This window comes from Colius striatus, chromosome 24 (genome assembly GCF_028858725.1).
Source record: "Colius striatus isolate bColStr4 chromosome 24, bColStr4.1.hap1, whole genome shotgun sequence".
NCBI lineage: Eukaryota > Metazoa > Chordata > Aves > Coliiformes > Coliidae > Colius > Colius striatus.
In genome coordinates this window covers 4,677,646-4,700,636 of record NC_084782.1, presented here as the reverse complement: position 1 = coordinate 4,700,636, position 22,991 = coordinate 4,677,646, and the positions used below count along the sequence as shown (strand labels likewise).

The window sequence follows — 22,991 nt, the reverse complement described above, 5'->3', positions numbered from 1 at the left end:
CTGCACAGGACTAGGAATATTACCCTTATCACCAAGTGGTAAAATGAGGCCCAGTTTGGTTTAATAACCTGGAGACTGCCAAAGGTCTGTAAGCTTCAGTTGTCTGAAATTCAATCCCATCCTTTTTCCTTCACCCAGACTGTGGCACTCAATAGGCAACGTGGGGATAGTGAATCAGTTTCCATTGAACATTATTTATTTTAATTGTAAGTGAATGTCATCAGAACAATTGAAGGAAATGGGGAAATTAAAGAGGTTGTATCTCCCCATTTCCTGATGGTATTAAATCTATTGATACTGCATGAAGTCCAGAAAATAAACTGAAGGTCAGAGACACAGCGTTCCAAACACTTTCAAGGGCAGATGGATATAAAGTCATGGATATAAAGTCATGCTGTCTTTGCATAATTAGTAATTAAAACAAAAAAGGCCAGAAAAAACGTACATAATCTTAAACCCAGTTGAAAGAAAATCAACAGAAAAATAGGGCAGATTGATGACATATCAAATCAATCTACAGAAATGTAGATTTGACCAAGATGTGCTTTGGACACAGCAAACAGAAACTAGTTTTCCAGAAAGGCACAAACTGGAAAGCAATATAGTGCTCATCAACTGGAATAGTAGGGAACTTCATTTACATTGGACACTGATGGAACAAGTCAGCAGGTGCAGCAACGATATCCAGGAAGCTCAAGAGAATTTATGCATACTCCATAATTTGTTTTCAGGTTTCAGTTAGTTCAGCTCAGGCTTGATTGACAAAACTCTATCTAAAATCTAAAGGAGACACTCTGTTTCTCCTCCTAAGACTTACAAAAACAATTCCCTTTATCCCTTTGGCCCAGGGGGGTGAACAAGTAGAAAATGAAAGGACAATGTGCTGCAAAGTTGCAGGTGAATTCCTATTTGACAGAGGACAACAGTCTCACAAAATTTCTGGAGGGCTCTCCCAGATGTTTAACTGGATGCTCCTCCACACACCTTACTCAGTTCATAGGGATGCACCAGCTTCTCTTATGGATCAGTCAGCCACTTGCCATGCCCCTCCTCTTGGCTCCAGTGGGACTATGATGGAGGCCACAAGTGATGGCAGCAATGGCAGGACAGGGTGTACCCAGGGGCCGCTTTCTTTACACTCTCTGTAGGTGAACCATCAGCCTTGGTACCAGAGGCATTAATCACAACCCTGCAGGAAGCTGTGTTTCAGCTTTTCAATTTGCCACTCTTTATTCAAAAGCTACAAGAGTAAATGAGAAAGGTAAATACAGAAAGCTAACACATCAGATGTCCTCCAGCAGAAGGCTGAGTATGACAGTGTAAATATTTATGTAGATATTCCAGCTTCTAATACTATTATTCACGGACTTCTACTTTCTGATGGTATAACAGCACTGTGAAACTCATCAGTGGATATGCGCTGCTGGGCACGTGTCCTGCTTTGAGACAGAGACGACCAGGCTGAGAATGGAGCTGATTCTAACCTGTACCCTGCCAATGCAACCTCCTGTTTTCAATTCCAGAAAGTGGGTTATTATGAGAGTATATCTTTTTAATGAATGCATCAGGGTAATTTTATTGTGCTGGTACTCGAGTTCCCAGACAAGGACAAAGGCATTATCATACCTGGCGCTGTTCAGTGGACGGAGCCGTTCTCCAAGGCGATCGCAATATAACACCAAGATAAAAACCACAACTCAAGGAAACCCACACTTACAGAGGGCTTGGAGCTTTGCAAAGAAACATCTTTATCCAGAGGCACAACCATGTCCTCTGTGATAGAGTTTAGAAGTCAGCTCTACTGGTCTCCACTTAGAATACTTGTTTTGTGCAGTATACACTGCTTGAACAACATGAACAGCCTGATCAGCTTCACTTCTGCCTCACATGCACAAGGAAAACAATGAAATATTTACTTTGCAATATGCTCACAGAAGAACTGCATTTCTAACAGAAACATGGGCTGCCTGGGGCCGTTTTACAATACACAGTTAATCCACATGCCACAAAACTTAACATGACCGGACACTTAACCAAAACATAAACATCAGCTGAACGCAGCTCTGGCTGCTTAAGTGGGAAAGCAGTAAATCCCTTGAGTTTCATTCTAGGTATTGATCAGTCTCTCACCACAACAAGGGCATAAAGAATGTCTTCATACTCAAATACTTTTGACAGCTACATGACTGCAAATAGAAGCTAAGGGGAAGTTTATTTACACTGCCTATCTGAAGTTTAGACACATGAGCAAGGGGCTGTTCTCGTGTCAGATGCTCCAGCTTTAGAGTAGCCCCTGTCTAATGCAAGATGGCTAGTTGGGTTCTGGAGCAGAACCAACTCACTCCTAAACAACCACCATGTGGACAGCACTAACTGGTTCTCATGTCTGTAATGTCTCATGACTGGCAGTCGTGATGGCCACTGCACATTGATCAAAGCAAACCATATTATTCACAAAAGAGGAGACTCAATCATTTGAGCCCATTCATAGCACAGAATTATGTTATTTCCTTCAAATAACACTTAGTGAGCTGCCTTGGCTGCTGTACCCTTCAAGCCCCTGTCGGGGACTGGGTTTAATCACTTGACATAGAATTTCAGCAGCTCTACAGACTCAGATAAAACTAGTACATTCAGAGCCTGTCACTACAAATCTTCAACAAGTTGTCACAAGCTAAATAACAAGCAAAGGCATTGTCTGACATTACAAGTGCAAAGGAAATTGGTACAAAACATCATCTTCCACTTCTTTTCAATTCCTTAAAGTTACCAGGCTAGATCCATGGTGGTATAAATCAAGGAAGCATTTTAACTCTGTGGATTTACACCATGTTAATACTGAAGGAAGTGATACTTTAGAGAGAGGGAAGCAATTTATTTCTGAAGTGCTTCCAACATCTAAGTTGATGCACTTTTGTTTCTCAGCAGAAATCTAATTTAGCAAACACTGTTGTATGGTCACTGCACAAATCAAAAGGAAAAAACAGCAAATCATACACACTGACCTGCTCTCAGCAGTGTCATTCCATTGGGGATGCATGGCCATCTCTTCCTTAATGCACCAGCCTTTAGTATTGTAATTTCCTTTAGTTATCGTTCCTTAGGCACAAAGGTTTCTGTTTTGTGATGTTCTCGCCTACTCAGTGAAACTGGTGAACATAAAAATCCCCACACACTTACCCCAAGAAAACTGAAATCCATGTCCTCTAAACACACAAACACCTTCTATTCTGTGGAGGCTCCTTCTCTGGAGACATTCAAACCCACCTGGATGAGTTCCTGTGTGCCCTACTCTAGGTGGTCCTGCTCTGGCAGGGGGGTTGCACTGGGTGAGCTCTCCAGGTCCCTCCCAACCCTTGAGACTGTGTGATTCTGGCCTAAAATATCAAAGGCAAATTCTGCTCATGCATCAGCTTCTCAGTTTTTTCTGTTAACTGTCCAGAGTCACTCACCTTCACTGCATAAACTCTTCAAACCAAGACACTAGATCCCGACTCAGAAACACGGGTCTGGTCACAATCCCCAAAAAGCAGAAATGAAAACCTTACCCCCACACTGAACATTTCCTCTTTAAGAACTCCAGTACTTTTTAAACCACTGTTTGATTGGCCATTTAAATAGGAAAAATGTTCCTTTCCATTGTTTACTGTTTTGGTTCATGAGCAATTGATTGTACTTCCTTACACCAGCATTACAAATCACAAACAATAAATAGTTCACCTACAGCCCAGCTTTGACTGTCTTGCTCATACAGTTTAAGTGAACAAACAAAGAAAGTACCTTCATACTTCATAAATCTGAGCCTTGTTTCCCTAAGTATTCACCTTTTCATAGTTTTAACAACCTACAATCTTATATCAAAGCCTTCTAGGTAATAAATAATGCAGAAACATTCCATTAACTATAACTTTTAATCAAAAGCCAGTGGATCCAAGATCATCATCAAGGGGGTGATTTACATATCAGATAGCCAGTGTCATTTCTCTCTGAACACATGGAGCAACAAACTACAGAATGCAAGGGCAAAGAACATGCATTTTATCTGAATCCAGCTGGTGCCACTACTGCCACATCCAGGAAGAATCATAACACAAACCTCTAATCAAAAGCAGGATGTGAGTTTTCAGCAGGATGGCACAATACTGTGATACCACAAGTCAAATATGTTCCTGAAACCAACTTGGTCACCTCTAGTTCTCTGCAGAGACACATTACTTCCCCTTCATTCCAACAGTCTTTCATTCCCACTCTGTCATCACTTTCTGTCCCTTTTAGTGCTGGCCAGGTTTTGAGACTGTTTTTGGGGAGGTGTGTTCCATTTAGGCATTGTTCCATAGCATAATGATTTCATTCTGAGGGCTTCTCAAGCAGAAAGAACAGAAAAGGTGATGGTAGAGTGAAGATAAGATGCTGTAAGAACATATATAGTTTTCCTTACACATGCCCTCTCTTCCAACTAAAACATCTGCCATGGAAAGTTATGCAGTATGTTGTATGTTAGTTATTCAGATTGACATGCAATGTATATTTCCTATACATATTGGCATTTCCACATTACATTACATTTTTAGATCAGGAAAAACCTGGACAAAAGCATTGAAGTTCTCCATTTCCTTAACATCTTGCCCAGATTCATCCTGTTATTACTTTAGATCAGGGTATTTTTTCCTACCTACACTAGACTCAGAATAGTTTATTCTCCAAAGTCATTTCTCCTCCTGAGACAGGTAATTTTCAACCTGCAGCTCATAAAGCCTGTGGGCATCAGTGAAAGGCAAAAAGGAAAATTGCCTCAGGACTATTCTTTCAAATTCTTTAGAGAGGCAGTGAGCATCTATACAGGAATAAAGGCACCCAACACTAGAAATGTTGAGGTCAATAGACCCAAAAGCAGCAGAAAACACTACTATAGAATAAATGAACATAACATGTTCAATGCTTCCTTGTTCAATGATGTTTCTCAACCCCTACTGAGGGTCTGGACTCTCTCTAGCTGTTCCACATCTACCTTGAAGTCAACAACTGGACAGAGTGCTGCAGCTAAGCCCAAGCCCCTGTTGAACACTGCCTCAGCTGTATGGCTGGGCTGCCAGCTGCCACCCCCACTGATTCACTCCCCTCTCTATGCCAAGCTAACCTTCTCCTTTGAAGTTCTTTTCTGCTTTATTATACTTTAGGTGTATATTTCATGAGTGAACCCCAAAAGGGCTATGAATTTACATTCAATATCAGTCAAAGAAGTTCTGACATGTTGTAGAGAAAAAAGGAAACATCCAATTTCAGGTAACATCAGAAGCTATTGCAGGACACAACTTGAAATCACAAGAACATGACACTGCACATATGTCCTGTCTTAGAGCTGCACTGCAGTCCCCTGACATGCTGAGAGGCCAGAGACTTCAGCTGCTGGAAAGTAGTGCCTCATTTGGTTAAGACAGAAATTGCCTAAGTGAGGACACTGGTCATAGCAGCAGCTGCCAGATTTTCCCTGGAGGCTGAAGTCCTCTGTTCTTAACAGAGGGAGATGGGGAGGGTAGCATGGCACGCTGACCTGACACGGGCTGTCCCCTGCCAGCTTGCTTCATCCCTGCTCTGGAATGACCTGCAAACAAAAGGCACTTCAGGCTTCAAGATCTTCATCAGATTTTTCTTCTTCTTTTTTTAATCAAAGGGGGGATGCAAAAAGCCCAGTATCTGGTGTGTACCTGGTAAGCACTTGAGCTGTTCTGTAGTGAATACCACAACACATACTCTTGTTGGGTTATCAAAGCAACACGCCAGTGTCGTGCTGGCTTTCCCCAGGTGCATGCTGTATCTTTCTCAATCACTCCTGCAGATTTATATACCACTTTACCATCTGTAAAGCTTACAATCAAAACAGGCTCAAAGCAAGCTAGAAAACAGGACAAGTGTTTAGAAGCACAGGCTTGCACATAGTGAGGGGAAAAGGAGATGGATTCCCTCCTACTTCACTGTTAGAAGCAGAGGCAGGAAAGGTTATGGACTAATAATAGAAGATATTAAAAGATATTTTGGAGTTATTTTTAATAAGTACCTAGAAGATCACTGGCTACACATTCTTTTTAACATTAGCAGTACCAGAGCCAGTATTGGAGAAGTCTGTGTTCATCAAGACACACTAATATATATTTTTCTGATTACTTACAGCAGTGATCTTTACAAAACACTGCATTTTATCTGCACTAACTCAAGTCAGGTAACTGCAGAGTCACGAGCATCCACGCTTCATACACCACGTGCTCCAGGATCCAATATCCAGATACAAGAGTAGAAAACATTTCAAACATGCCTAATAAATTGCCTGGTCAACACTGATGAGGAATTTAAGCCATTAAATTAGCAATTACTCCACAACACAGAATGTCTCAGCATCTTTTCAGCAAATCTCAGTGTTCACCACCTTCCTTGAAAACACGGTGACAAAGCCCACGCTGATTGCCTGGTCTGGAAGGCTCCCTGAAGGAGCACATGGAACAAAGAGTGAAATGGGCTCTGCCTCTTCTGACTGTATCACAAAAGAAAAGATTGTTTCCACGCTCTACTCACCTACAGAGATTGTGTTTAGCCAAGGAAGCAGAGTTTGTTGATGCAAGGAACATACACAGAAAGAAAGAAAAACCTGAACTTTTAACAATGAACAAAGCATGGAGAACCTGGCAGCAAGGCCAGGTTTACTACAGCTCACCCTGCTTTAACCCAAGCTGAGCTTTATCAGCACAGTTACCAGGGAAGATTTGCCACACTGGCAGCTCTTTGTACTTGCTTGAAATCAGAGTAGAGGACTCAAGAATCCCTATGTAAACTGAATATCTCTGCTTCTTCCCACTCTGTCCCATAAACATCATGTAAATAGCAGCACTGGGGTATTTACACAAAGCATTTGCAAACAGACTTGCAAACATCTCCCAGCCCCTACACCTCCAAGGCTGTGGTTTCTCTGCAAAAGGGTGATGCTCTAATCCTGGGAGGAACTAACATGTCCTTACTTTCTCAAACCCAAAGTGACCAGCAGTACTTTACTCATGTTCTTTGTTTGCATTAGAATGAAGGACGTTCACTCTTCCATTGCACTTCACAAGTTACTCTTGATTTATCTTAATGGGGCTCTACAGGATCTTGGCTGAAATAGCTCATGTGTTAGGCTTTTTAAAATCCCAATTGAACCAAAAGTCACCAAGCTGAATACCACAGGGACAGGCAAGAGCTTAAAAAACTTACAACACAAATTAAGCAGCCACAGCTGCCTATGCTTTAAGCATTCTCTCAAGTTTCTGCCCCAGAGTTGCTTCTAAGAGAAGCAGATCCAGTTCCTAGTGCAGATATTGCGGATTTTAAGTCTTGCCCCCCTGATACTGCAGAAAGGTATTACACATGGCAGCTTCAGTTGAGATTACAGTGCATTGGCTGCATCACAGGAATTGTTCACATACATGTCGTTTACCCCAGCCCAAGTGCAAGGCAATGTGACTTGGCAGAAAGATTCATACAAATGGTTTCAAAGCCCTGCACAGCATATAAAGGCTCAGACGGGCTGAGAGTTGCCTGGTAGCTGAGTTTTGCAGGGCAGAGGCAGAAAGCTGGCTGTAGGTATTCAAGGAAGCCTGAAGGTCAAGAAATTAAGAACAAGGCTTTGCAAGCCTCCTGAAGAGAGGCTCTAGTATCTTTTATCACAAATTACCATTCTAACCAGCTCCCTGACAGCCAGAGCCTCGGTCCCCAGCGCTGGGTTCACTGCGATGCCGTGACGTTGCTAGGCACAGTTGCTAGGCAAAGGCACACATGCAACAGCTCAACTGCAGCTTCATTACAGCACAGCCTTAAAAAGAGAAGGGGGATAAGAAACTGGGTGTATGCTCATGTGTATACATACACAAAGAAGTTCAAGCTAAAGAACTCCTGGTTATTACAGGCTGCCTCCTTCCAGGCTTGGCAGTCACACCGTATTATCCCATTTGTCAATACGTGAGCCTTTCTGTCCTGTACTTCACACTGGGAGGTTTCCATTAGAGCCTTGACTGCTTTGATGATTATAAACATTATTCTAATTTCCAAGCTGAAATTAATTCCTGATGAGTTTATGCTCACTTGTTTTCTGTTAGCTTCAACAGTCCTTCTCCTTGTTTTGTTTTTCACCTGGCCTTCGTGTATTTATAGAAAAATATTGGAACCCTCTTTGCCATGCTGAAGGATCCTGTGCTTTCACTCTGAGAAACACCATCCCTTCCTCTCATCATCCCCCTGCCAACCTCAATCCATTTTGAGTTCCTCCTATGCAAAAGACAGACCATTGCAGTCATTCCAATGAAGGTTCCTCAATGCCTTATAAAAAGTCCTACCAACTCTCTCATCTCAGCTGGAAAAAGTCTGTTGGAGTTGTCGACACATAGACTAAAGCTTGTGTGATTCACAATCCAGAAACTCCAGGGCTTTCTGATTGCTCTTAGTGGAACTAGACTTTATGAGTTTGGTTTCAAACTAAACACTATGTGACCTTCACACCCAAACAAGCCTGAAAAAATGGGTTTCTTAATGCTTCCAACAATTCTACCCCTCACCAGCAGCCACTCATTAACAACCCAAAGAACAATAATTATCTGTTCACAGCTGCCTAATTCCTGATGAAACTGGGATTCTTGTGTAGCCCATCCACTACTTGCAATCATTTGCTCAGCTTGGAGCAGTAACACAGTAATCCCAATGTTCAGCCAGAATGGTCTCTTCTCAAGGGATGTAATTTTCTCCCTTCAAAACTTTCTCTTTCGAAATTGTCTCTTAATCAATTTTGACTGCTCCCTTAGCACCACGACTCTTCTACACAGCTATTGTCAGCATAATAGGAATACCAAGCACTTACATAGCTATTTCCATCTTCAAAGCACTTCACAAGCATTAACCAATTAATGCATATTCTTCCCATGCTGTCTCTAGTGGGACTAACAGCCTCACTGGATTTTCCTGGGACTTCTGTTTGTGGCTTTTCAGTTGCCCCAGCATCATTGCATTGAATCTCACTGTCAGTCTCCTTCTGGGTGCTCATGCATCACGTTTGCAAGTGAGACAGAAGTGCTGCATCCTACTCTGGTAACAAGAGAAGGGCTTTGCAATACCAAGCAAGCTTATGGACTTTCTATCTGGAACCAAGAGCTAGCCTAAGAAAATACGTGGTTAAAGCACTAAGCTGGAACTGGGTGGCCTTGGTTCACCCTGGACTCATGGAAGGGTTTCAGAGAGATTAGGTAACTCCTTTGTGTGAGACTCCACAAAACCAAAATGAGATCTAACAGCCACAAGTTCCTTCTCAAAAGAAACTTAAGTGGATCACATACACAGCTAGTTTTGGAACTGCAACAGATGCCCTGTAGCCTTTACAAATGCACCTGAGTTTTACAGCTAACACATCCTCTTACAAATCCCCACTGGGCAAGTAGACACTTGCTTAAGCATCTAAACATCCTCGCAAATCTTGCCCTGTGAGTCCAACACTCAATGAAATTGTTCAGGATGATTCAAAAACATCTTGAAATTTTACTCTTATTTTCTCTCTGCATCTGTACAACAAAACCAGTGAAGATTTAATTCTTCCCCACCTCCAATTCAGACAAGTATAAAAGTGACACAGGGTTTGCCATAATTTGATGAAAAACATTTGTACAACCTGGACTTGACTCATAAGCAGCATTTTCACTCAGTCTCATTTATAAGGTGTTAATTACTATCTCCAAACCAAATTTTTCTATTTCTATTTGATTATTTTCCAGTCAAGGGTTATTTGCATTTAAATAACTTATGCATTGTACCCAAACTCATTTTCTTCTCAGGTGTTAGTACTCTTTTATCTCAAAAAAAAAAGTAATAAGAAAGGTGAAATAAGGTTCAAGGTGAAATTCATCTCACAAATCACAGTGAAGGACTCATTTAAAGATTTCCTCATGATGAATTTTCATTAATCTCTATTCCCCCTGCAACCAAATCCATGTCATCATGAACAGTCTTGAAAGCAGATGCAATTTCTTTTGCCATTAGTTATGAAGCTGTGTGCCCACCTATAAAGTTCAGTGTTCCCTCAAGGCCAGCAAGAATGGAACTTGCCCCAAGAGAGATCTTTGAGGCAGCTACAAACTTCATCTCACTGGTAATTTAGAAAATCTCAGTCCTTGAAATTCTCACAATATGAACAATCTCATCATTACACTGATGGAGAACTGACAGTGTAAAGATACTGAAGTAGATATACTTTCTTTAAACTCAGAAGGAGTGGGAAGCACTTTTCTCCTCGCCACGTTTCAGTTTCTAGCTTATATCTTGATGCTTAAAGAGAGAATCTGGTTCTATTTCCCTGCACTTACAACTACCTGGAAAGCACATAAGTTACAGAAGTCTAGTATAAACTTTTGGTAGTTGCAGGGAGGCCATCATCCCTTTTTAGCACCTAGTGCTCAGAACAGAAAGGAGACATAAATGTGCTGTAGATGACACAGAAGAATCTACTTGAAATATTCAGCTAATGCCATAACCAGCAAGCCAGCTGCCAGCACAATGACCAGGGTCTTATACCTTCAGATACATTAGAAAAATCCCCCTGAGTTAAGCAGACACTCCAGTTATTAAAAGCTCTTCAATCTCATGCCACAATTCTCACTTCCCTAGGCTCTCTAAAGAGAAATGTTCTGTGCTTTTAGGAGTGCTTTGAGATCTTCCAACAAAACACTCTGCCAGGCATTTGTATTATTACAGCTTGCACTTGAATTATCATATTTGAATTACAAAAAGAGGCAAACAGAAGGCAATTTCTCCTGGGAATTTTTGTTGGGATATAAATCCAATTTTCACCTGATTCTGTTAACAGCTCTTTTGCATTCTCTTCCTTTAAGTATTGCTGCACTTGATATTTATTACCTAATGCCTACTTGTCACCTTGAGCAATCAATGAAAGTCACCAGAAGTTGACAGTACACAGAAAAGTTAACAATTACTTCACCCAATGAGACAAAAAAAACCCCACAGCCACATGCTCTAAACAATAAATAGCTACAAAAGGTTTCTAACAGATTATCTGCAGCAAAAGTGAAACATTTCAATGATATTGAAATTTCCAGTCCCTTGCCATATGAATTTCACAAACACAACAGCAAAAACTACATTCTTTGCTGCAAACCACCAGCTCTGTTCCAACGATAAATGTCCTTCTGGCCATATCAAATCTTGGCAGTTGATAGATGTTCTGGTGCTACAAAAACAGACTTATTTTTATCCTGTTGATCCAATTTAGAAAAATTCTCGTGATAGGTACCAATCTGCCACAATTCTACACAAACATTCCCACTCGCTGCAGTGCATCAATCTAATGTGCCAAATCCAACTCATTTCCATCCACTTTCTGTATCCTATGACCTCTATCTATGTGTAACAAACAAACAAACTATGAAATTATTAACAGTATACTATTTTTTTTCACCTCCTCTGTTCATTTAAAACCTCATTTTCACCCTTCGATGTATTCTACTTAATCTCAGTTTTCAGCTCCAAGAGTGGATCAATACCTTTCTCCTTCAATCTACATAGCTCTCAATCAAAGAGTTAACAAGGGGTGAATTGAGTCGACTTGTAGGCTCAAATTGGGTATTTTTTTGGTAAAAAGTCTCATTTGCTACTGCACTCATGGAAAAAGGAGGGAAAACCCCTCCCCATCACAGTCTTCAGTGTTAGATTCCCAGGCAAAAAGAAGAGTCATCACTTGTTGTCTAATTCAAGATTGTCACAGCACTTAGTAGGAACAAATGACAGATCCTCCCATAAAACATTCTTTTCTGGAGCACTTTAAATCCAGTGAAATGAACTTAAGATCACTTCTTGCAGTTCAGCTGTTTATGAAGAGGTAACAGCAGCATGAGACTGGCAGGGTTGTGTCTCATCTTAAATCTTGCCAAGGTAAAGAAACCAGCACTGTATGTGCTATTGAAAGAAGATCTCTCCATCTATGAGATGTCCATGTTGAGACAGATTATCTACTATCTTCACAGTCAAGGGCCTAAGGAACTTCATTCAAAAAGCCACAAGTGTGCTTTAGCTTTAGACCTTAAGCAAGCCAGTATTTACAGCATGGAGACCATTCCACACATTGATCTCCCAGCACACGAGCACCTTGCAGGTTTTTTCTCTAAAGCATTCTCGTTAAAGCACCCTACTGAAGAACAGAAATTTCAACACAGCTTTCCTCTGAAGAGCTACATGATTTGCACATCACCACACCACAGCCTGTACAATGGGAACTGGGAGCCCTCAGAAAACAGAGTAACCCTGCAGAGGAGCCAGCGGCTGAGTTACACATAGTCCCAGGTCTGCTGCTTCTGGCGGTTGTGTGTTAAACCCAATGTTAGAAATAAAGCTTCAACACTATCAGGGACAAATTCCCTATCATTCAAAGGCTTATTTCAGCAGGTGGACATTATTTTAATATTAACAGACCAAGTCCTTCTTTGATTGGTGCTTAACTTTAATGAAAACATCCCAGGATGGTTGCTGACAGATGTCCAGTGTCCAAAATCGGTGCCTAACCTTTCCCTAATGGAGACAAAACAACAATAGAGGGATATAAACAATATGCTGCATGATGCAAGCAGCATCTTTTAAAATGGCATCAGCTTTGGAAAAGCACCAAGCTTCATTATCCTTCTGAAGGAGAAGTCCTTTCTGGAAGGAAATATATTTTTCTTGATATTATTATTAAGTGTATGAAATGGGAAGGGAACACAGAAGTGTGCCTTTGTTACAGAAGAAATGAGCTTCCATGTTCTGTACCTCCACCTTGGCTTTAACTGCTCACCAATGTCAGATCAAGCACCTGTCTAACAAAGAATCAGATCCTCCTTTGCTCAGCAGCAATGAAGAGGGAAGAATCCCACTGATGATAACGGAGGTAGAGAAACATGAAGGAGTCAGGACTAGAGAACAGAATGAAATCCAGTACATCTTTACCTTTTTAAGCTGTATGACCAGCTTTCCTGAAGGATGCTTAAATTGCCAGCTAGCATTGCTCATCCCAGCCAGGAGAACAGTTAGACAGAGCCCTTCTTACAGGCAGCTAAATCCCAAGAGTCTGGACACACACATACACACTGGTGTCAAACACAGAGCAAGGAGACAGTGGTAACAACACGTGAGTAATCACACGACAGCACATCATTCCCCACTGTGAAGTTCCTCAGCAAACTTCCCATGAACAAAAAAGGTACTTCAGACAAAGTTAACCCACTCACCCTGCTCTTTCAGGCAATAAGCTCCACCTCAGCCCCTCTAGCTACAAAAGCAATGACACCAATGCCTTAAAACAATTTCTAACTCTACTTTCACTAGTTTAGCTAAAGGAAAAAAAACCCAAAAGCTGAATTGCTGGTAAATAACAGGCACCATAATTAGAAAACAAGTTCTCTGTTTGATCTCTGCCATCCTTGAGACATTCATCTTCATAATACATCAGGTAACACTATTTTTACACTCTATAGACAAGCTGACGCTCACACAATTTAAGCAACTGCTTCCAAGCCAAACAGTCCGTGGCAGGTTAAAACGTGAAGGTTCTCATCATCCTTTCTGCCAATACCCTGCTCCTGCTAAAGACCAGTATTCAATTCCTTGATGCTTCTGGCTAATCCTTTGTCTGCTACAAGCCTCCTGCCTTCCCATCTCTACTGGAGTGCACTGCAGCTTTTGATAAAGGGTGGAAATGTGGATGTAAGCATATAAAAACTGCACAGATGATACCACCTGAATTACAGCAGGAGCTGTGCAACCTGTGCAAATCCTTGCTGCAACAGTAACTGGATTTGATTAGATTTCTGACCTTTTTTTTGCTATGAAGTTTACTTCTTGAAGTTCAGTAGCAGACAGACAACTTTCACCTCAGAACATCATTCACAATTAATCTGAAATTGTACATTAAATGGTTGAATTCCCTCCATGCAATCAAGGGAGAGAACCATGAGCATAAAACTTGCGTAGCTAATCAACCTACTGCAATCTGTGTCTGCAGAAAGCTCTTCACAAACACCCCTAAGATCTCTCTGCAGTCTAAATCTGTAAATCATTTTAAGACTTCACAAATTCTACTTATCCCCATTTTACAGATGGGGATGTGAAACAGGATGACTAAGGCTCCTACTCTCAAGGATTTGTAAGCACCAACAGCCACAGAAAACAGCAAGAACTGGGCTTTAATGACTTCTGCAAGAAGAGAGAGAGTGTGCAAATAACAGGAGAGCACTGAACCAGAAAATCCCCAGTTGTGGTTAATTCTCTAGCTGTGATTAACTCATCTTTCTTCTCTATTTCAGTACTTCTTGCACCTTCTAATACAGCTGGCTCTGGGCACTGACAGGGCATTACTAGGCTGTGACTGTGGTTTGGTGAGATGTTGGTCTACAATGAACTGAAAACTGAGAAGCCACTGAACTCCTTACACTGGAAGAAATGTAGATGACAATAAAGCAGGTGGTTGAAACCCAAATAAAGGCATTTCAGTAAAACAGAATGGGCTTAACATTCCAGAGAGTTAATGCAAGCCAGAGGCCAAAAGAACCAATCTTCTCTTTGTTTTAAAATGTTGTGGGTAAAGACACCTTGATCTGGTATTCATTGTTGTTTTATCTGCCTTGAAATGGAAACTGCAGACATTTTGATAAATGGATTGAGAAATTGTTCTGTTTCAGCATAACTACTGTAAAATGCCTTCACATCCTGGCACAGACATAGCTCAGACCTCATCTGCAGAAAGAAAACATCTCAGAAGCAACAACATGGCATTTCTGTGCTGCTCTTCAGCGTGCTGTAACACACAGGAGTGAGGAGACCTAGCTCTGCTCTTAGCTCTGCTGGCAACCTGCTGCGTGACCTTGGGCAAGTCTTTCTGCATCTGGCTCTGCCTCCTACCTTCCCTTAGAGCAAAGGGAAGTAAAACATCGTTGGGCAGAGATTGCTCCAGCCCAGTGCCTTCTCTTACGGCACTAACAGTGAAGCAGGAGCAGCCATGCCTCCAGCCATGGAGGGAAGGGAGAAAACAACGGTCAGCCAGATATAGGATGCTGTTCATTCCCTTCTGGTTACAGATGGAGAGAAGGCTGCCTGCTGAGGTCCAAGAATTACTGAAGAGGAAGCTCAAATGCCAGTGAGGGTGGAGGTACCAGGCTTTTGTGAGAACTTGGCTGCAGCTCCAGCCCACAAGTCCCACACAGCAGCACTCTTATCAAGGCCAGTCTGATGCATGTACAAGTATAACGTTGTTTTCTGGTGATGTTTATTGCCTTTCTCATGCATTGCCCTTAGACAAACCTGGCTTAAGAAGCACACTTCCAGTAGGGTGGTCAGAAAGCCTCTCTGCTGCAGTCTTCACCTATCTTCACAATCCTCCAACATACAAGAAGTATACCCAATAGTTGCTGATAGTTTAGGTTTGACACTCTCCCAGGCAAGGACTGCCTCTGCCTCTGTTTACACCACATTAGACACATTAGGACTACATCATGTGTCCCTCCCTTCACCTCTCTAAATACTTGCTTCCTTCCAACCTAGGCCAGTAGTTAATTTTCAAGCAGATTTTGGCAGTCAATAATGGGGAAGGATTGTTTTTTTCAATTACTACTGTATCACACACACATCTCCCTGGCAACCAGAGCTGCTCCAGGCCTCTCAGGTGCAAGACCCTTCTCCTCTTCCAGTGAAAGTCAGGGATCATCAGATCTCCCTACTTCAACACTATTTTCACCTCTAGGAAATTACTAGCACCAAAAGGACTCTGACACAGCCCCTCTTTCCATCCAGCAGATAAATCATCTGCACAACAGCCAGGTAGTTAGTTTATTACTAGAGTGGTGATGCCTGTACCTTGTAAGGACAAAGAATTACTGCAAGGGATTGAACCAGAGAGTGGACCTGACATTGGGAAGAAAGAACACCATACTGATGTGAAATCACCTTAAAAGAACAGGAGAAAAAACTCACCTCAAAAAACTCCCACACACACAAGGGAGGTATGAATAAAACAACATGCAAGCTCCCTGTAGCATGCTGTCTTCAATTCTGGCTAGCTGTGTCCATGGCAAAGAGACTGAAACAGAGTTAATCTGATTTCTGGAATCAATGGGATTTTCCCAATTACACATCAACCACTATCAGATCAGCCTGCCACTGCATAGCATGGCAGCAGCACATACATTTTGCAGATAACTGCTCTGCATCATGCTTACTCCAAGCAAAGTACATCTGTTTCCATAACTGCACTGTACTTCACTCCTCCAGAAACACTGTGTAAACACAGAAACTGTGGGTGCTACTACCATTTTTTTTTTAATCTCTGTGTCTTGATTTCTTGGAAAGCAGTGCAGGTGCCTACTTCTCAAAGCAGGCACTCACACATCACAGGCAGCCTCTGAAACAACCTATAGTTGAACTGAATGTACCTTCCAACAAGCCCCTTCATGCTCCCTTGCAGAAAATTAAGACACAAAACAGGAACAGTAGACTTGAATTTAAGGCTGAAACTGACACATGCCCCCAGTGACCTTGTGCAAGTCACTCAGTAAAGCAAGCTGCTTTCCAGCCAAGAGGCAGCTCCTTGGGCTGCACTGGGGCAGGAGTGAGGGCAGCCTCACGGGGGGAAGTCAGCATTGGGCATAGGTTCCCCTCAACACAGAGAGGAACAGAAAGAAGCACAGTGACACCACTCATTCATAGCATCACAGCAGGAAAGTGTGGTGGGAAAAGACTTATATGTGGCTTCTGGCACTCAAAGAAGATACTGAGCATGCAACAGAAGTATTTTGCCTGCCACTTCCACAGCCCCCTCAGTACCCTGCATTTACCACTGATCCAGGTTAAGAGTGTTTTATTAGGAAAGCTTTTTGATTCTATGTTTACCTTTCCTCAGAATGAGGTTACCAAAGGCACTGGATGGTATCACACAAGCCTCATGGGCTGGACTTAAGCACTGTAGTATCTGGGTCACAAGTATTTAGTGCATATATTGGAGTTCTCAAATATATTTAAGAGAAACATTTTACTAGGCAGCATTATACAGAGCTCACTGAAATCCTGACAGGACTGTAAAACCCCAGTTAGCCCACAGGATTGATGAAGTCATCTCAGTTCCTATAGACAGTCTTTCTGGGTACAGCAAAAAACTTACCTGGTTTTAAATCCCTTTAAAGCCTGATGCCATTCACCTTCCCATCACTCACCTACACCCAGAGAGGCTGCATTTGGATATTAAAGCCAACACATGTGATTACACTACCTCTGACATTTTTGGATGCTGTATATGTCAAAGAGACAACTCAATGCTGGATTTACTGACTCAAGTACAGAACCTTTGTTACTCAATCATTTATTTTTTTATAGCCCTTAAAAATCTCATCTTTCACCTGTCATTTGCTTCACTTTCAGCTGGGCATAAGGCTAGCTCAAATCTAGGCCTATTCATGCTGGTTTTGCACCTCCCAATACCTACACAGAGGATAGTAAAGTATCATCATTTAAAACCCCCTCAGTTAAAAACTTTGTTGTAATTTCACTAAATCCTGTTAAAAATTACTCCAGCCCTATGTCTCAGGATACTTGTGATAAAAAGGGAGTTGGTAAGGCTCCTCTTGTAATACTATGGGCACAAAAATATCTAATATAGATTTGTCTCCAAAATCTTGATACCAGCTATACCTATACAATATGGGTCTTCAGTATGCATTGCAGTGAAAGGCCAAAAGGTTAGCTGCACACTTCTACTCAAAAGCTCAAGCCCAAATCCAGTACCAGTTTAGCCAGAGAACTATGCAGCCTCCTTGTCTCCAAAGAGGGTCTCACTATTAGACTAGCTCAGAGTTTAACTGCATCTGATGGAAGTAGCATAGAGATGAGACTCACCCTCCAACCCACTCTCCACAAGTGCCTCATTGCTGTGGCTGGATGTTACATCACCAGTGTTAAGGAGGTTAATCTGCCTGACCTTCCCTCAAATGTGCTTAACACTCAGCATTGTCCTAACAACTTCATCTGGTCAAGTTCCATGCCAATTTTAAGCAGGATTTGGGGAGGGCATCATCAGGAATATAAGCCCAGCTGTGAAATTTGGCATTTCACAAACAACTGGCCTCTCAGGAACCAGAGCAAGGAAGCAAGCATCACACAGTAATTCAGCAACTGAAAATCCCTGGAACAGAATAGGAAACTGGGAGAGAGGAATTACTCTTCACTTCTGCCTGAAAGTAGATTAATAAGGCATAGTCACTTCTGCATAAGAACATGTATTCTCTATAGCAGGGATACTACAAATGATCACCTCAACTACACCCTGAGCCCTAAACCAGCCTGTCAAAAAGCACATCTACTGGGATATGTGGCAGACTGCCTAGATCACATTCCCCACACCCATTTTGACAAGCACATTCTTTTGACAGAAACTCCTAGACAACTGGAAGGCAGCCACCAAGGATCAGCGGAACAGACATCCACCTCTACCACTGCAGGCTGCCTCAGCTGGGAACCATCAATGACCTGAATACAGAATTTCCCTGGGAGGTCTCTGACATGACAGGGACTGGGCTCAGTGGCAAGGAAAGCTTGAGCTTAGACATTCTTCAGCAGTCCTGAGAGGCCATGACAATAAAAGAAGTGTGGCAGGCAACAAACAATTGTACAGCAAAGGAAAGCCTCTTGTACCCCTAACAATGAACTCAACACAAAGAACAAGATGAAATCGCTTGCCTATGGTGCCACAGCATGACTGTGCCACAGCACTAGTGGTCAGTCAAATAGCCAAGGCTTGTAGAAGAGTCCTAACTATTGCACAGCAGGTCATTCTACCAAGTTCTTTCTCACAAGGGCTCCTCTTCCCCTCCTGCCTTCCATACCCAAAATTATAGGCACATCCTTCCACAGAGGAAAGCATGTTGAATTTGCATGTTCTTCACTGAGAACTCACAAGTGTGCACACCAGGGTGAAGAGGTAAGAAAGCACATTAATTCCACTCCAACCAACCTGAGGGCCACATGGTGGCCCAGCCTCACAGATACAGGCACGTGGAGAGGGAAGGATTGGCTCTTATTCCCATCCAGCTGAGGATCACCTACATTACCTCCTTGTGAAGCACTGAAAACCTATAGACACATCCTCTTTCCAAGTCACAAGGACAAGGAAGCAGGTAGGGCAACATGATGCCTTGTTCCCAACCTATGATAATACGGACCCTTTAAACATCTGCACCCTCTAAACGTTTTGCATAAATCACTCCTTTTCAGTAACAAAAGGTAAGAGCAAGACATGAATGAGTGCATGTGAATCACTCATTCCATTGAGCACTGATATCCCCCCTGCATCAGCAATAGTACAACTCACATCAGAACACTCAGCTATTGCCATAAAATATTGTAGTTTCATCATATGCCACAATCAAACATAATCAGGCTGGTGACTATTCACTTCCCTCCCTCCTACAAAACAAACAACTCAAACACACCAAAAAAAAACCCCAAAACATTTATCTACCACTTCAGAGAGTTAATATCTCACACTCTTACCCCTAAAAAACTACATTCAAATCACTATTTCACACTGAAGTTCCTTCCCTGGCAGAGTGAAGAGCTCCTGAATCACTCTTCATCCTGCAGAGATTTAAGACAGCAGAACAAAATAAAAGGATGATTTACAACATAAATACGTACACATACATCAAAATTCATGACCAGCTTTCTGCTCTTCCACTCTTCAAAGGAAGAAGCTGCCAATAAACTCTTTGCCATCAGAAAAAAAGAAAATGGCAATGGGTTTAAACCGATTAGACAAGTCTCAAGCCAGTGCATCCTTCCATAACCTGGTACACAACAGGATGCTGACTAGTAAAGCAGGGTGTAAATAATGGTATCAAGATCCCCTTTATTCCAGGCCTTCAAAGGAAATTGCCCATGTGTACATGCATATACACCCAGCCAGTACATACCCCAAATGCACCTTCTGGTGCCAATGCATAGCTAATTACCCAGAAGGGAATGTGAAGAGTAACATTCCTGTTCCCACCTGTTTTCATAATCAAGAAAACGCAGTTTAAGAATCATCACACACTGTATTGCTGAGAGGCCATACACAGATCCCAATCAGCTTGCAGCCAAAGACAAATTCAGTGCCCTCTGCAACTCTTAGAATTGTAAAGTCATTACTGCACCCTTAAAACTAAAAAGAGAAACTACCCTAACTGCCTTCTTTCTCCCCACCCCACACAAACACAATAAACTGCAGCATATCACAAAACACCTTCCCTATGGCTTGGTCTGTTCTTTGCACTAACAGGGGTTACATTATCTTGCCTTTAGACACAGCAGCATCTGAAGAAAGCACATGCCTTGTGTCATTTTTGAGAAGGGCAACAGGACTACTGACATAGCACAGCTGATGTGAGAAGGATTTCGTTCCCTTTTTATTTAAGGCAGACTACAAACTGATAGTTTGACATATACAGCTCTGCTGCCACACTATGGGTACTCTTGGTTATTACTACCCACACAAACCCGAGGAACAGGCAAGGTTAGAACTGAAGCCTCTGAGGAACTTTGTTCTACAGAGGCTGATGATTTGTTCAGCGAAGGTACTAGAAGTCTCAGCCCAAACTCACTCACTTTCTGGAATTACACCCTAAGACCACCACAGGCTCTGCAAAGGGTGGGTGCATTCAGTCCATGCACATTTTCTGTCTTAGTATCTAGCACTAAGCCACCGATTTCCAAGTTGGTACCTTGCTTTGACAAAGAGATCATTGCTGGGATTTCAGAATGTGTTTAAAAAGAAGAGCTAGGAAAGAAGAGCTGCTGACCAGTGCCTGTAGCTCTGATGCATGTAAAAAGCATCTGAGGTCTAAAAAGCTTTTGTAGATCTTCTGCTCCAAGAAAAACAACATAGAGCACCAACCTCTGGGTGAAGGATCCAGAAGAGACAGCACTCTAAATGCACAGAGAAGGGAGCTAGGGGCCTGACAAGAAAAGATTATATACTAAACAAGCAGATACAGGAGAGAAATCTGGAAAATCTAGTATGAACAAGCTACAGATAACTTAGGAGATGAAAAAAAGCTGTAAACACCCCTGATATAGTAAATCATGTATTGAGGTATCTCTACATCAGTTTATTTGTATCGGAGAAGCACAACAGAAGCTGCTGGAATGGTTCTCTCCTGTGTACAGGGTAAATGCTCCTGCTAAAGACAGAAAAATACCCACTGAATATTCATCCTTAATTAAGACTTGTAGGTTGTTTGGATGGCTTTACATCCTTTCTTAACAGATACATCCAGTTAGCAAAACTCTTCAGGTCCACTCCAAGAGTACTCAGGAGAAGTTAATACTTATTCTGGATGTCCTTAGAGGAAAGCTGCCTTACATAAATCAGTGTTGCATCCCACATCACAAAGTCTTCAAAAAAACCCCAAAACACCCAAACCAAAACCCAAGCAGCTTTCATACACATCAACACACATTCCTCTAGCCTAAGATACAGCAGGCACGACAAACATTAACTTAGAAACTCTTGGAAATCGGAGCACTGCACAGTGTGAAAAGAAGACACTGTCGAACACTCAGCTCTCCCACTCTTCCCCCTCCTACACACACATAAGGACAGTCCCTAAATATTTGCTGTTTATACCAGAAATAAACTTCAGTCCTTAGATAGGCTTTTGCCACAAGGGTAGTTGCAGAAACTAGGATGGAGACATAAGCAAGGTGCACCCCAATTTAAGTCTTTTATTACTATCTGTCCAGTCAATAAACCACTATTTCACAAAAACCCACGATGCTGAGGCCAAAGAGCTCACATATAAGAGATCATCAACTTGAAAGGCAGAAAGAATCAGAAAAAAGTGCTTCCATCTTCATCCTACGTATCCTAAATCTATTTTACCAGCTATTGGCAAACACTAGGGTAGTGAAATACTGAATTAAGATGCAAGGGAAAGACAGAGGGGGAAACGATGATGGCATTTTTCACAGTCATCTTGCATATCATAGAGCAACTGTGCACAAATCATTTGACCCACCAGAGAAGGGGAATAAGATCAAATAAAGCCACCTTTTATTACCCCATTGCTTAAAATTGTTGCTCCCAAAGGATACAGAGGGAAACTATCTTGTACAAACCTACGAAGGTCTGAAGAAAATATACTCCTTATTGAACACTAGAGAGAAGCATGTGCTGACACACAAGTGTATGCACACACAGTGTCATCCTCCCCCCCACCCCCCTCGAGGATTAACAGTGGACCTTTGATTTAAGGAACAGGAAGAAAAATGCTCCTAAAGTTGCCAGCTTTCTCCATTACACTTACCAGTCACTGAGACAGCCAGCAGCCCCACGGAGAGCAGCAGCACCCGGCTCCAGGAGCTCACCTCCACCGTCATCAGAGCAAAGATCCCCAATTTTCCCCAGTTCCTTCCAAAGCCGCAGCTGCATCCCGGCTTGTCCCATCTCAAGGAACGTTGCATGTCAAAGGGCAGCAGGAATGGGGCGTGCTGGGGGTTGGTTGTTGTTGCTAGGGTTTTTTTCCCCCCTTTTTCTTCCTCTCCACGATTGGGATAGTCCTCGGCTCGGCTGGATGAAGAGGAGAAAGGAAAGAGGGTGAAAAAAAAGCAGGTCAGGCTTCTGATTTTTTATTTTTTCAGCCCAGAAAAAAAAAATCCCAGCGCATGGAAGGCTCTGAGCTTCTGCAGCTGGAATGAACCAAGTGTGGCAGCAGCTCGGGGAGAGGAGAGGAGAGGCAAGGAGAGGAGAGGAGAGGAGAGGAGGGCTGGCTTGTCCCTCCCGGTGGCTGTCTCAGAGCCAGCTCCTCGGCATTAGCACCACACAGTCCTCAGGGATTTATACTTTTTTATTAGCCAGTTGATTCATCATTCCCATATCTTTGTTCTCCTCTTCACTAAATGCTGGGGAGGGGAGAGGGCACGGG

At 42.3% G+C, this 22,991-nt stretch overlaps 1 protein-coding gene across 1 annotated transcript in view; it reads right to left on the bottom strand.

Annotated features, from left to right (window-relative positions):
- CSMD2 (CUB and Sushi multiple domains 2) overlaps positions 1 to 22,530 on the bottom strand; it is a 273,888-nt gene extending 251,358 nt beyond the window's left edge. Inside the window, exon 1 of the mRNA XM_062014368.1 lies at positions 22,374 to 22,530. Within this exon, the coding sequence (XP_061870352.1) occupies positions 22,374 to 22,530 (157 nt within the window). The remainder of the gene's footprint in view (positions 1 to 22,373) is intronic.
- Positions 22,531 to 22,991: the final 461 nt, after the last annotated feature.